Below are 14,509 nucleotides of genomic sequence, written 5' to 3'. Positions count from 1 at the left end.
TGGTATCTTTTAAAAATACTTATTTTGGGCTGTGCTGGGTCTTTGTTGCAATATGTGGGATCTTTTGTTGTAGTGCATGGGCTCTGCTGTGGCGTACAGGCTCCAGAATGCTTGGGATTTGTAGTTCCTGGCATGTGGACTCTCTAGTTGAGGTACCTGGGCCTAGTGACTGTGATGCATGGGCTAAGTTGCCCTGCAGCATGTGTGATCTTAGTTCCATGATCCAGAATTGAACTCTCAAGCTCTGCATTAGAAGGCAGGTTCTTAACCACTTGACACCAGTGAAGTCCCCAGGGGGTATCTTCTGATAAACAGAAATCTTAAATTTTGAAAAAAATCCTTCATATAATTTTCTTTTGTGTTGCTAAGAAAGCTTTGCCTCCCCTGATGTCACAAAGATATTTTCCTAAATTATCATCTAGAAGCTATACAGTTTGGGCTCTTTCTTATAGGCCTGAGATAAACCTTGATATATCTGTATAGGACCAAGAAAAATGTTGCAGCTCACTGTTTTCCACTTGGATATTCTGGTGTAAGAGCATCAGTTGTTGAAGACTTTTTTTTCTCATTACATTTTCCGGGACTCCATCTGAAAATAAACTGACTATGTAGGTACGGTCTATTTTGGATGCTATCCCATTTTACTGGTGTATTGGTCTATCTTTATGTCAATAATTCGGAGAAGGCAATGGCACCCCACTCCAGTACACTTGCCTGGAAAATCCCATGGATGGAGGAGCCTGGTGTGCTGCCATCTCTGGGGTCACACAGAGTCGGACACGACTGAAGTGACTTAGCATAGCATAACATATGTCAATAACTACACTGTTTTAATGTAACATTATAATACATTTTGAAACCAGACAGCCTAAGACATGTAATCTTTTCAAGATTGTTTTGACTATTTCAGATGCTGTGAATTTCCAAATTTTACAATCACCTTGTCAATTTCATCATAACTTATTACATCTGAAATATCCTATTTCCAAATAAGGTCACATTCTGAAGTTCTGGATGGATGTGACTTTGCGGGAAATATCAATCAATACAGTGTATCAGTCGGCCTAGGTGTTTATTAATTTTATAATTTCCCAAAGTCTCACTTTTGATTTTGTTGATTTTCTGTTAATTTCCAATTAACTTTGCAAATGTCCTCAGTCAATATCTTTCAAACATTTCTTCAGTACCATTTTTATCTTCTGAAATTTAATTTTGCCTTCAAAACTCAGACATTCAATTCTTTTTATTTTTGCTTTTTTCTTTGGTTTCCAGCTTTTATACTTTCAATTGCCCTATCTTTTAGTTTACATCCTTTCCTCTGCATAGTTATATCATATTCTAGAATTATTTTGCTTTCTAAATGAACATTTCTCTGCTGAAATCCCCCCTTTTCATGCATGTTTTCTACTCTTTTTACTAGCTCCTTCAGCACTTTTATCATAGGTATCTCCCTCTGATAACTGCAACACCTGAACAATCTCTGAGTTTGCTTTTATTAACAATTTCCTGTCTGTATCAAATTTTTCTGCTCCTTTGAATGATTTTATAAGTTCTGACTATATGCTGTATATATTCTATAAAAGAACAGTAAGTATTAAAAACGGCAGTTGCCTCCCAAAAGGGGAATGCCTATTTTGTCAGGTATATAGAATGGAAGGTTAGTTAACATGATTTACAGTTGAGGTGGAGACGAGCTTTGTTACTGCTAGTTTGATTCACGCGACTCTACTGGAATCCTTGTGCTTTTCATTTGAGCTGCCAGTTATCCAAACATGGGGAATTTCTCTTTGCCCTACATTCCAACTGTATATTTTAGAATTTCTGAGGCATTCTCTTTGTATTCCGTTCAAGTCTTCTGAGTAGGTGAATTCTCAGATAAACTGTATTTCAAATTACCATGCCTTGTGGAGGATACAACTGTTTACATTGGTAAGATCAATAATGCCTCAGAAAGACTTTTCCTTTGTCTTAGATCTATTCTACATTCTTACCTTCCTAATAAATACACTGTTTTAAAAACCAGCACTCTGGTTGGTTGAAAAAAAGACAATATTAGGGCAGTAATCCAACATTTATTCAATTTCATTTCATGGCAAGTCTGTATAGAACACTGCACAAGAAAAGTTGTCTTTCTCTTTCATAAATCCACTGAATATTTACAGCATGACACTATTCTAGAAACGGATAATCTTGGTAAGCAGGATAATTAAAAAGAGTTCTCACATTATATTAGATATCTAGGTTGATATTCTAAAAGCTGATTAAAAGAGAACTAGTTCAGGCTCCTACATGTTAGTCTGCCATCTCCTAAAACCCTGTTCTCATCAATAAGCAACTGATGTAAGGAGACAAAACTGGGTAACAGCATTCTTGTTTTTCAAAATCATAATGCTGAAATAGACACATCCATTTCATTTACATTTCATGACTAAAATTCATTCTTTTGCCTATACTTGACTAAAAGGGAAATGTTGTCTTGCCGTGTCTTTAAGAACTCAGGAAACAGTATCTGTTGATTTTGTCAGCTTAACCTCCTATTCTCAAAAGTCTACATTCAAAACCAAATTAATTGAACTACCTTACCCATTCATCCAAGCTATTAATACTACTATCCGATAGTGTTGGCAAGGCATACTTTGAGGGAGGGTATGGTTAGCTTCCATTACTTCAGGCTTAAGATAAGGGATGAAGGCACATTCAAAAATTTCTATTTATAATCTCTTTTTAAACTTATTCATATTTTCAGCCCACGTTATTTCTAAGGGTAAAAGTTAAATAATGAAATTAAAATACTATTCAAGTAATATTTTTTGTTTTTAAAATAATTTAAAGTTGTTACTGTACCTCTAAGTTCTAATATGGAAGCACAAGTCCATGTTCTTCCCTGTGCCATCTTGCCCCCACATAAACTATAATTTTACGACCTTTGATTTTATCTGTTTCCTTCTTACCATACTGTGGTCCTTCACAACTTAGATTACAGCTTCCTTGAGGGACAGCAGTCAGGACTAGATACTGTTTCACAGATGTGGTTGCACATGATGTGGTTGCACATGATGAAAATCATGATTTTCAGAGGCATTAAAAAGACGTTTTACGGTTTGTACTGAAAATTTTTTTCAGTGATGTCAGATATCAACCAGTGTTTACTGAAATGTTTCCCATGTTCACTGTTGCTTTATATAGCTAAACAGTATTGTATTCCATTTTCTATCTTATAAGTACAGAAGTCTTCAGAAACATTTACCTTTTTACAACCAGCAAGCTTTTCATAATTGAGATCTATGGTTCTACCATATAACCATCTTCCCTTAATTGCTCTCTCTTACACTTTAAACCTTTCCTTACCATCTTTTATTCTGGCTATGGATCCACTTCTTCTAAAAAGAAAAACCTTGTTAATCTTCTTCAGAGATTCTTTTGCAAATCATTTGATCACTGGGCACCTTACAGATGAGTGTTTTCTTCTTCTGAATTTTATCTGGGATCTGTAAACCATTCTTTATCTGCACAGTTAAGGATTCAAGTAGAAGTGCTCCAATTACTTGCATGTCCAGAGAGAAACAAAATTATTTTGGTGGGTGCATGTATCATCATTATTCTACACCTAGTTTTTCTGGATTGCTGTTTCTATCCTTTAGAATTGGGGTTCTACAAAGATCACATCCCATTAAAAAAGGTCCAACATCTGTTCAAGGTTTCTTTTTCAAATAATTATAATTTGCTATAAATGAAATCTTAATGAATTCTTGAGTGTAGTTTGAGGTGACTTTTACATTAATTATACTTGCTGTTATTCAGAAACTTCTCAGCCTTGTGTCGGAACATTAATCACTGTTCTATACAAAATGTAACTGGAGTACATTTACCTATAGCTGTTTTTTTTCATTCATTAGTAATTAAAGTTTCACATCAGAGACTAACCTTCATGAAACAAGTGCGAGCGAGCAGGTGTGACAGACCATTTAGCATAGTATCTGGCCTTGTGGCAGCAATCAAATCAATACCCACAGAATATCTTGTGCAAAGCTTAAGCAATTAAAGTGCTCATGTGAATTCAGGTCTACTTCCCTTTAAAGTTGGATTCCAGAAGAAATAAATTTTATAAAGACTGTATGAAATGTATTAATATGGTAAAACTATTACTTCAAAACCCAATTCTAAAGGAGCTGTTGAGCATTGCTGATTATTTGGGGTCCTGAAATGTTTCTCTTACATAACTGCTCCGAACAAATCATGAGTTTTAATGGTTTTAAAAATGTGAAAAGTTGGATTTTGCAGACTGCTTGGTGCAGTTCTGGTTGTTTCTCTTTAAAAAAAAAAAGTAGAAAAAAAATATACAATGTTGTAGTCCTTTGGTTATACTTTCTGGGCTAAAAAAGTATAGGCATAAATGTTTTTACATGATCCTCTTGAAGATGTCCTTTAAAACAACATCAAATGTCTTAATTCATGTCTCTTGATTATCGGGATTCTTTCATGTCACAGTCAGCCTTGATTAAATGGTTGAAAACTTCAGAGCAGAATAAGTAACTTTCATGAATATCTCCCCAATCCCTGAGAATCATAATCACCAAAGGTATATTTTGTCGTTTCATCATACATCTCTGGAAAGTAGCCATGTTCGTTCATTGTTAACAGGGCAAGGAGCAGTGTCATAAAGGGTTAATCCATGTAAAGTGGCTTCGACCCGTAAAGAAATTTTCTGGAACAGAAAAGAAAATTACATACAGAAGTTTGCTCCTTAAAGACAGATCACATGTTCAATATATTCTGGGAATATCTTGGGATCCAGAATGTAAACCAATTCTAATGAAGAACAAGAGAGAGATGGCTGTTGTACTGCCAAAAGTATCATCTGTAGTACAAACAGAATTGTGAAAAATAAGCTTCTTTCCTCAGAAGTTCTTTGGTTTTCTCTGGTTTCTATGAAGAATCAATAAAACTAAATGTGGAGGATGGCCTATATAAATGTAGCCTGAGTTGATAAAAACTCTGAGAGAATATCTGCAAATTTAATTGTTTTACAACCCTATTTTCAAGGCTTAACCTTGCTAACAGAACACTATTTCTCAAGGCACAGAAACAAATCACGTTAGAAGCTCCTCTTCTGGCTCACTGCTTAAGAAGTTAATTTTTGAAAAAGCGAGAGAGTTGCCTATAGAAAATTTCTTATTCCACTAAAGGAAGTTTGACAGCATATATCTAATTCTACATTTTCTTACCTGAAAATCACGAATGTAAGTCAGGAAAAAACCAAAGAAGGAAAGTGACATAGACCATTCTGCTGCCGTAGTAATCATGTGAAGCACATAACCCTTAAGTGACAACAACAACAAAAAAAACAGTTCTGTGAAATTTCATTCATATGACCTCAAATAAAAAACCTGTAATATTTATAAACCAATCAGTATTCTGAAATATCAACCCCTGATTTATTTGACATATCTCTAGAATTAAAGGTGGACATTAAAGACATCCTAAATGATCTATCACATTTTCATTTATAGCAAGTAAAATTTTCATTCAAATAACTAAGAACAGGAGAACTTAACTCTACAACCAAGAAGTTACTGCCTTTTCCAAAGTCATGAGCCATTAAATCCCACTAAAAAAGTTTAAGTAAACAATGCTCAGATTAATAGGTGGCTCAGTGGTATAAAGAATCTGCTTGCAATGCAGGAGATGCAGATTCGATCCCTGGGTCAGAAGATCCCCTGGAGAAGGGAATGGCAACCCACTCCAGTATTCTTTTTTTTTTTTTTTTTTTTGAGCCCGTGTGCCGGAGGGACCGACCCACACAAGACGCGAGCGGCTCGAGGCGACGGGCGCGGAGGCTGCGACTCGAGCTGCGACCGCGGGACCGGGCGCGAGGCGGCTGCGGCGGCTGTGCGTGCCGCGGGCGGACCCCACTCCAGTATTCTTGCCTGGAAAATCCCATGGACAGAGAAGCCTGGAAGGTTACAGTCGACAGAGTCCCCAAAAGTTGGATATGACTGAGCAACCGAACATGCACACATGCAAAAAATGCCCATGACAAACTTGATACTACATTTTGAGCATTAAAATATGGGTTCTGATTAGGAGTATCTAGTAAATTATTTCAGTTCTTACTTTGTCCTCAGGGTTCCAATGGAGTTTCTGTACTACATCAGCACCAAAACTGCCATTGTACAAAAGTGATGAGCAAGTCAGCACTATTAAAAAGAAATGTCAAGGAAGAATCTCAAGGAAGACATGTTAAGTTTAAGCTAAACTCAAAATTAAAAACAAATATCTTCAAAGATCTAAAAGGATCACACATATATTTGTTTCCAAGGCCCAAAACCATTTTCTTAAAGACTTCATATTACATGGCATTAGTAAAATTTAAAATGTGCCCATATTATTATAAAATGCTTCGCAGAGTCAGTTTCTCTTTGCTCAATAAATTCTTAGTTCTATCATAAGCTTTGCTACACAATTGTTCTTAAGGAGGAAATCAACTCATCTTTCCTATCTTTGAAGTGAGTATGATTAGGCTAGACATTATCTTTGCTTCTCACTCAGTTACCATGTCCCAAGTAAAAATTTGAATTTCATGATTCAAATTAATTTAGGATTTAGTAAACCAAGAAGCTCGCCCACAAAAGGCCTGTTTACAACATGTCAACAGTGTTCACTTAAATTTTGTTGTTCAGTTCCCTTTCAAGGGTAGCCACATTTTACAGCAAAGGATACTGCTAAATGCACTTACTCCACACCAGATAACCAATAACAGTCTGATCCAGAAGACTTGTTTGCCATGAATTTTGGGCTGCATTTGGTAGGAAAGGATAGTCTGAACAAACATATACAATGAGCCCATGCCAAATGTGAGCACAGCTCCACACACATGTACAGCAAAAAAGGTGGTTTTCTGAGAGGTAAAAGGAAGAAATAAGTCAATAAAAGAAACACCAAAAGCATCACAAACACAATATTTAAAAACACAAGTCCAGCAAATTCAACAGGACATTCACTGAGTAGGAAAGCTATGTAGAGTCTACAGATTATTTCCTGAGATAATTTTCTCTCAGTACTGAGAATAAACCTGAAAATTACAGTCATCCAAATTACTTCATATGCCACTAGTGAAAACATATAGTAATTACTCATTTACTCATTTAATCATGCTTATTTGGGTGCCTCTTATGTGTCAAGCTACTGTTCTAAGCATTCAGATATGAGTAAACAAATCAGATAAAAATTTGGTCCTCACAGATTACATTCAAGTGAAGGAACACAAACAATAAAAAATAAACTTTAGAAATAATTCCATATATGTTAAATAGTGATATGGGTTATAGAAAAAGAGTAGAACAAAGTGAAGAGAACTAGGATGGTTGGCAATGCAGGAGGCAAGGAGTATCAACTTAAATTTAAATAAAATCTAAATACAATTTAAAGGTTAAAGAAATTAAAACATTCTTGTTTCTAGTTTGACTTGTTTTGATAAATTATACAAGAGATTAGCATAAACTGCAAATTTTTTCTGTTACCTTACTCTTTGTTTTTGAATTATTGTTTTCCTTTGCCTTATTCTCATTAATATTTACATTTTACTTTTTACTATATATGTCCCTGTTTAAAAGTGATGACAGTAGCTTCCCAAAAATTCTATTATCAAAGCCTTTGGTTGAAGTATTAGGTTGGTGAAAAAGTAATTGAGGTTTTGGACCACTGCAACTAGGCTCAAACATATCTTTATTAATCAAAATAAGAACCATCACAATGACACATTTTTGCCAATGAGAAATAAGTTTGTTTACTCCTGTAGCATAAAAATTCTTGCCTTGAGATTCAACAAACTCTCGGAAAGCATTTTCTGCCTCCTGCTAGTTGTGGAAGCATTTTCCCTGCAAAAAGTTTGTCGAGATGCTTGAAGAAGTTGTAGTCAGTTGGCGAGAGGTCAGGTGAATATGGCAGATGAGGCAAAACCTCACAGCTCAATTTGTTCAACTTCTGAAGCGTTGGTTATGCAATGTGCAGTTGGATGCTGTAGTGGAGAAGAACTGGGCCCTGTCTGTTGACCAATGCCAGCTGCAGGCATTACAGTTTTTAGTGCATCTCATCTATTTGCTGAACATACTTCTCAGATGTAATAGTTTCGTTGAGATGCAGAAAGCTGTAGAGGATCAGACAGGCAGCAAGCAGACCACCAAACAGTGACCATGACCAAGTTTGGCTTTGGGAAGCGCTTTGGAGCTTCCTTTCAGTCCAGCCACTGAGCTGGTTGTTTCCCATTGCTGTATGAAATCCACTTTTCATCGCACATTACAATCCAATTGAGAAATGGTTTGCTGTTACATAGAATAAGAGAAGACAACACTTCAAAATGATGATTTTTTTTTTTTGCAGTCAGTTCATGAGACACCTACTTATTGAGCTTTTTCACTTTTCCAATTTGCTTCAAATGCTGAACGACAATAGAACGGTTGACACTGAGTTCTTCGGCAACTTCTCGTGTTGTTTTAAGAGGATCAGCTTCAATGATCCTCTCAATTGGTTGTTGTTAACTTCCAACAGCCAGTCACAGTGTTCCCCATCTTCAAGGCTCTTGTTTCCTTTACAAAATTTCTTGAACCACCATTGCAATGTATGTTCCTTAGCAGTTCCTGGACGAAATGAGCTGATGTTGCAAGTTGTCTCTACTGCTTTATGACCCATTTTGAACTTGAATAAGAAAATTGTTCAAATTTGCTTCATCTAACATCATTTCCCTAGTCTAAAATAAACATACAAATAAACAGCAAGTACTAAGTCATGAGCAAAAAAAAAAAAAGTGAAAAATGTGCATTAAAATAGTGTATAACATAATCACATTTACTTAAGAATGTATTCTAATAACAAACAGCAAAGTTCAACAATCCAAAATCACAATTACTTTTGTACCAACTTAATACAGTTTTCTAAACGGATGCTGTCTGTGTCACTTGGTTGACAAGATACCACACAAGATACGTGGTATGAGGGTATGACTCCCCAGTGTTCATGCAACACTATTTTCAATAGCCAGGACGTGGAAACAACCTAAATGTCCACTGACAGATGAATGGACAAAATGTGATACATATACACAATGGAATATTACTAAGCCATTAAAAGGAATGAAACAGGGTCACCTGTAGAGACGTAGATGGAACAAGAGTCTGTCATACCAAGTGAAATAAGTCAGAAAGAGAAAAACAAATATCGTATATTAACACATATATATGGAATCTAGAATGGACACGTAGACACAATAGGGAAGAGGAAGGTAGGAGAAACTGAGACAAAATGGGATTGACATATATACACTACCATGTGTAAAACAGACAGTTAATGGGAACCTGCTGTATAGTACCGGGAGCTCGGCTTGGTGTTGTGATGACCTAAATGGGAGGGATGCGGGGCGGCAGGGGCGAGGAGGAGAGGTGGGAGCGAGGTCCAAGAGAGAGGGGATATGTTCCCTGGTGGCTTAGATGGTAAAGAACTTATCAGCAATGCGGGAGACCTGGGTTTGACCCCCGAGTTGGGAAGATGTCCCAGAGAAGGGAATGGCAACCCACTTCCATACTCTTGCCTAGAGAATTCCATGGACAGAGGAGCCTGGTGGACTACATACAGTCCATGGGGTCACAGAGTGGGACATGACTGAGCGACTACACTTTCATGGCTAACTCACTTCATTGTACAGCAGAAACTAACACAGCATTGTAAACCAATTACATTACAATTAAAAAAGTAAAATTTAAATTAAAAGAAAAAAGAGGGTATGAGTAAGGTAATAAAAGAGAGATTAGGTTAGGGGTTGGTTCTCTCCTTCTACAATCAACTATGCTAATTCACATACAGTCTACTTTTTTTAGCTGAAGGTGTAAGAAGTCTCAAGTATAAAGAAATAAAGATAACAAGTTATTTGGATTCCTTTGGAGAAAGTGCTACTTTGATAAGGTTTGGGATGTTTTAACTGGCAGTAAGTTATGAGCACTGGGAAGGGAAAAAATCATTGTTACTATCACCTTGGGTCACAAAGAAAAAAAAAGTTCAGCACCCATAAATCAATACAAAATGGTATTATCTTCTTGGTTCATGTGAATTTACCAGTATATATGGATACAGGCTGCAAAAGTGAAATTGACAGGGCTAAGAGCAGGATTTTTCTCCTTAAAAATATTCTCACATATATTTGACTGAAAAATATGAACAAGATAAAGGTTGAGCGTGTGCTGTGTTTAGTTGTTCAGTCATGTCCAACTCTTTGTGACCCCATGGACTATAGCCCACAAGGCTCCTTGTCCATAGGGATTCTCCAGGAAAGAATACTGGAGTGCCACACCCTCCTCCAGGGTATCTTCCCAACCCAGGGATTGAACCCAGGTCTCCCGCACTGCAGGCAGATTGTTTATCGTCTGAGCCACCTTGAAAGTTATATTTTATTTGGAAGACTTTCTGAAGACTTCATGTCCAGGAGGTAGCCTCTCAGATAGCTCTAAGAAACTGTCCTCAAGAGGTAAGGGAGGAGCCAGATATATATAAATTTTGCAACAAAGATGACTACTATTAATTAATAAAGAAAACCAGATATCTCAACTTAGTTTTGTGCTTTTCTATATATGGAAAGATGCAAGAGCCTGGGCTCACTGAAATCATTCCTTTGATAAGCACCTTAGCTATCTAGGTCCAGTATCCAGTCCCCATCCTGAGTCCCCTCAGGGTGCACTGCTGGGCGGTGGCTGCAGTGGCTGAAGGCTTGGCAGCTGGGAGCCCATTTGTCTCCATCCTGAGTTTTCTCAAGGCTCACTGTTGGGGACGACTGTAGTGGCTTGATGACTGCGATATTCTTTGTTTATTGACGTGGCAGGCAACATTTTTCATTCACATATTGATGAAGCTAAATATAGATATAGTCTGATGAATGCCCACATGTGACGAGCACACAGTTCCATCAACAAAATCCCATAGTTAAAAGAAAAAGAATAGAGAACATTCAGTACTATGTTTATAATCAGAATGGAGGTGTATAAAGCTAGTTTTAACTGACAGTACTTTGGCTTAATCCATTTAATTTTGTCATTTAGAGACTAGGGAAACAGCAAAAGATCTTGAAATGGGCAACAGATACCCTTTCAATAGAATGTTAGAGCCTGTGGGAATGATTCTATAGAAATGTTAATTGTACTTGGCTTTGATTAGGCTATTTTGCAGGGAGAACTTTTACAATGATAGACATTATGTGTAGAGATAAAAGTTAACTTATTGAAAATGCATAGTAACACAAGTAATCAATGTGACTAGAAAGGCATACTGTGTCCTACTGAATGCAACTGACTTTCACTTTGTGAATAATGACCAGTTTTGTTAGTTTAGAATCTATAGTTTAGAATCTATTTGTGAATTCATTTGAGCATTTCTTTTCTGACTTGTAATTGTATGGTACTCCGACTTCTTTTTGAAGTGGTTTGCAGTATCCACTATTCCTCTCATTAATTAACAAACTAAATGCAATCTTTGACACATGTACCGCAACAGTCACAATTTTATCTTCTTTAAAAATATATCATTTAGGACTTGCCTGGTGCTCCAGTGCTTAAGAATCTGCTTGCAATGCAAGGGATGGATACTGGTTCAACCCCTGGTCCAGAAAAATCCCACATGCCACAGAGCAACTGATTCTGTTGGCCACAACTACTGAGCCTACATGCACCCTATAGCCCATGCTCCACAACAAGAGATGCTATCGCAATGGGAAGCCTGTGCACTGCAACTAAACAGCAGCCCTCGATCACTGCAAGTAGAAAAAGCCCTCATACAACAACAAAGACCCAGCACGGCCAAAAAATAAATAAATCTAAAAAAAAAAAAAAAAAATATATATATATATATATATATAATTTAACAAAGACAAAACATACTCCTTGACAAAGACAAGACAAATTATAGAGGTATGTGTGTGATCAGGGGCAAATGTTTGCTACAGAAATTATAAACCATGTACTGAATACCCTGTAATCTTCACCTAAATGTTTTAATGAAACTTAAAAACTAGTCATGTATGGATGTGAGAGTTGGACTATAAAGAAAGGTGAGTGCCAAAGAATTGATGCTTTTGAACTGTGGTGTTGGAGAAGACTCTTGAGAGTCCCTTGGACTGCAAGGAGATCCAACCAGTCCATCCTAAAGATCAGTCCTGAGTGTTCATTGGAAGGACTGATGTTGAAGCTGAAACTCTAATACTTTGGCCACCTGATGTGAAGAGGTGACTCATTTGAAAAGACCCTGATGCTGGGAAAGCAGGATGACCAAGGCAGGAGGGGAAGGGGACAACAGAGGATGAGATGGTTGGACGACATCACCAACTCAATGGACATGAGTTTGAGAAAACTCTGGGAGTTGGTGATGAACAAGGAGGCCTGGCGTACTGCAGTCCATGGTGTCGCAAAGAGTTGGACATGACTAAGTGACTGAACTGAGTGATATTCCTTCCAAAGTCTTCTTGAAGATAAATTTTCTAGGAAAGGAGAATGCCATGTGATAACAGAGGCATAAATTACAGTTATGCCGCCACAAGCCAAGAAATGCCAAGAATTACTAAAAGCTGAGAGAGAGGCATGGAATAGATTCTCGCTCTGAGCCCCCAAAAGGGAACCAAGCTACTAACATCTTGATTTCAGGTTTCTGGCCTCCTGAACCCTGAGAGAATAAATCTCTCTCATTTTTTAATATCTAGCTTGTGGTATTTTGTTATGACAGCTCTAGAAATTCAAAATAGGTTCCTGCCTAGTTATCCCTTCCAAGTTTCCTTGACGATAAATTTTTTCTAGGGTTAACTAAAGAATGTTACTCGCCATCTGGACCTACAGGGATTAGCCCTGGTAATCATTCATCTTCAACACACTCTGAACAGAGCTCAGGGCAGAGATTAGGAATGAGGCACTCTGTGTGCTGGGAGAAACTGGCACAACAGGCCTTCAGAGATAATTTTCAAGAGATAATTTTATAAACCCAAATTCTTGTATCCTCTCATACTTAGAAAAGCACTAACTTAGATAGTCCTGCCTTATGACGAGCAGCAACTTTCTATGAGACATGTGTTTGACTGAATGTACTCTTTCTCCAGTATCACATACATGCTGATGGGAACCCCCTTAACTTCTCTGGAACAGTTCCCCATAGCTATCTCAGAGGATGCCTCCAGGCTATCGTCCTCAGTCAAAGTCGCTGAGTTGTGTCCAGCTCTTTGTGACCCCATACACTGTATAGTCTGTGGAATTCTCCAGGCCAGAACACTGGAGTGAGTAGCCTTTCCCTTCTCCAGGGGATCTTCCCAACCCAGGGATTGAACCCAGGTCTCTCGAATTGCAGGCGGATTCTTTGCCAGCTGAGCCACAAGGGAAGCCCTCATAAGTCCCCAAATAAAACTGCAATTCACATCTCTCACATCTCTCACATGGTATATTTTTATTTCAGTCGACACACTAGGATGGGAAAAATTCCTAAACACTGAGGACACATATTTGTTTTGCTGCATTTTTTTTTTTTTGATTGCTTGGCTGTACGCTTGCAGGATTTTAGTTCTCCAACCAGGAATTGAACTCAAGCCCTCTGAAAGAGAATCCGTCTGCCAATGCAGGAGACACAAGAGACGTGGGTTCAATCTCGGGTTCAAGAAGATTCCCTTGAGCACAAAGTGGCAACTCACTACAGTATTCTTGCCTAGAAAATTCCATGGACAGAGGAGCCTGGCTGGCTACAGTCCATGGGACCGCAGAGAGTTGGACATGACTGAGTGACCGAGCACACATATACAAAAACTTTGGCAGTGAAAGCACAGAGTCCTAACCACTAGACCACTAGAGAATTCCCTTGCTGGATGCTTTTATACACACTTGTTTTCAAAGAAATTAAATACTGTATTTTTTTAAGTCAGAGTTTTCAAAGGCCATATTGTAATTATTAGGTCTCTTTCAATGCAGACGATCACAGTAATCACAGGGAATTTTTTATCCATCCTGCTTAGTTCCTTTAGCCCCTCTCAATAAGTTACTAAATATTATACTTAGTATGAAAGCATGTCTGTGCTAAGTACTATGTTAGGTTCTGGGTATACAATGGTGAATGAAACCACTGAACTATACTTAAAGGAGAAATATATCAACTTAAAAATTAAAAATAAATTTAAAAAACATAAATAAAAGATTATACTACCAGAAGTGCTGCAAAGAATTCGTTTTCAGATAATTAGAGAACACAAAGAAAGAAAACCTGAAATTTACAAGAGGAAATCTACTGACAAAAAAGACTGCCCTGAGAAATAAAGTCTGCCTACATCTATTTAGGCTTGGTTTGTAGCATGTGCAACAGAAGAAACAATGTATGAAACAGAGTTAAGTAAACCTTATTCAAGGAACACTGAAAGACCCCTGCTATGTGAGAGTTGGACTGTGAAGAAGGCTGAGCACCGAAGAATTGATGCTTTTGAACTGTGGTGTTGGAGAGATTCTTGAGA

At 37.5% G+C, this 14,509-nt stretch overlaps 1 protein-coding gene across 3 annotated transcripts in view; it reads right to left on the bottom strand.

The window, feature by feature from the left end:
* Positions 1 to 2,052: 2,052 nt before the first annotated feature.
* Positions 2,053 to 14,509, bottom strand: part of DRAM2 (DNA damage regulated autophagy modulator 2) — a 29,966-nt gene continuing 17,509 nt past the window's right edge. For 2 of the 3 annotated variants that reach the window (XM_005908563.3, XM_070367515.1), the window contains exons 5-8: positions 6,721 to 6,898; positions 6,115 to 6,197; positions 5,226 to 5,318; positions 2,053 to 4,705 (exon numbers count right to left, since the gene is read on the bottom strand). In XM_005908563.3, the coding sequence (XP_005908625.1) occupies positions 4,598 to 4,705; positions 5,226 to 5,318; positions 6,115 to 6,197; positions 6,721 to 6,898 (462 nt within the window). In that variant the 3' untranslated portion in view covers positions 2,053 to 4,597. The remainder of the gene's footprint in view (positions 4,706 to 5,225; positions 5,319 to 6,114; positions 6,198 to 6,720; positions 6,899 to 14,509) is intronic. The other variant, XM_070367516.1, reaches the window with a different exon arrangement.

Source organism: Bos mutus, chromosome 3 (genome assembly GCF_027580195.1).
Source record: "Bos mutus isolate GX-2022 chromosome 3, NWIPB_WYAK_1.1, whole genome shotgun sequence".
Taxonomy (NCBI): domain Eukaryota; kingdom Metazoa; phylum Chordata; class Mammalia; order Artiodactyla; family Bovidae; genus Bos; species Bos mutus.
This window is presented reverse-complemented; position numbering and strand designations above follow the sequence as displayed.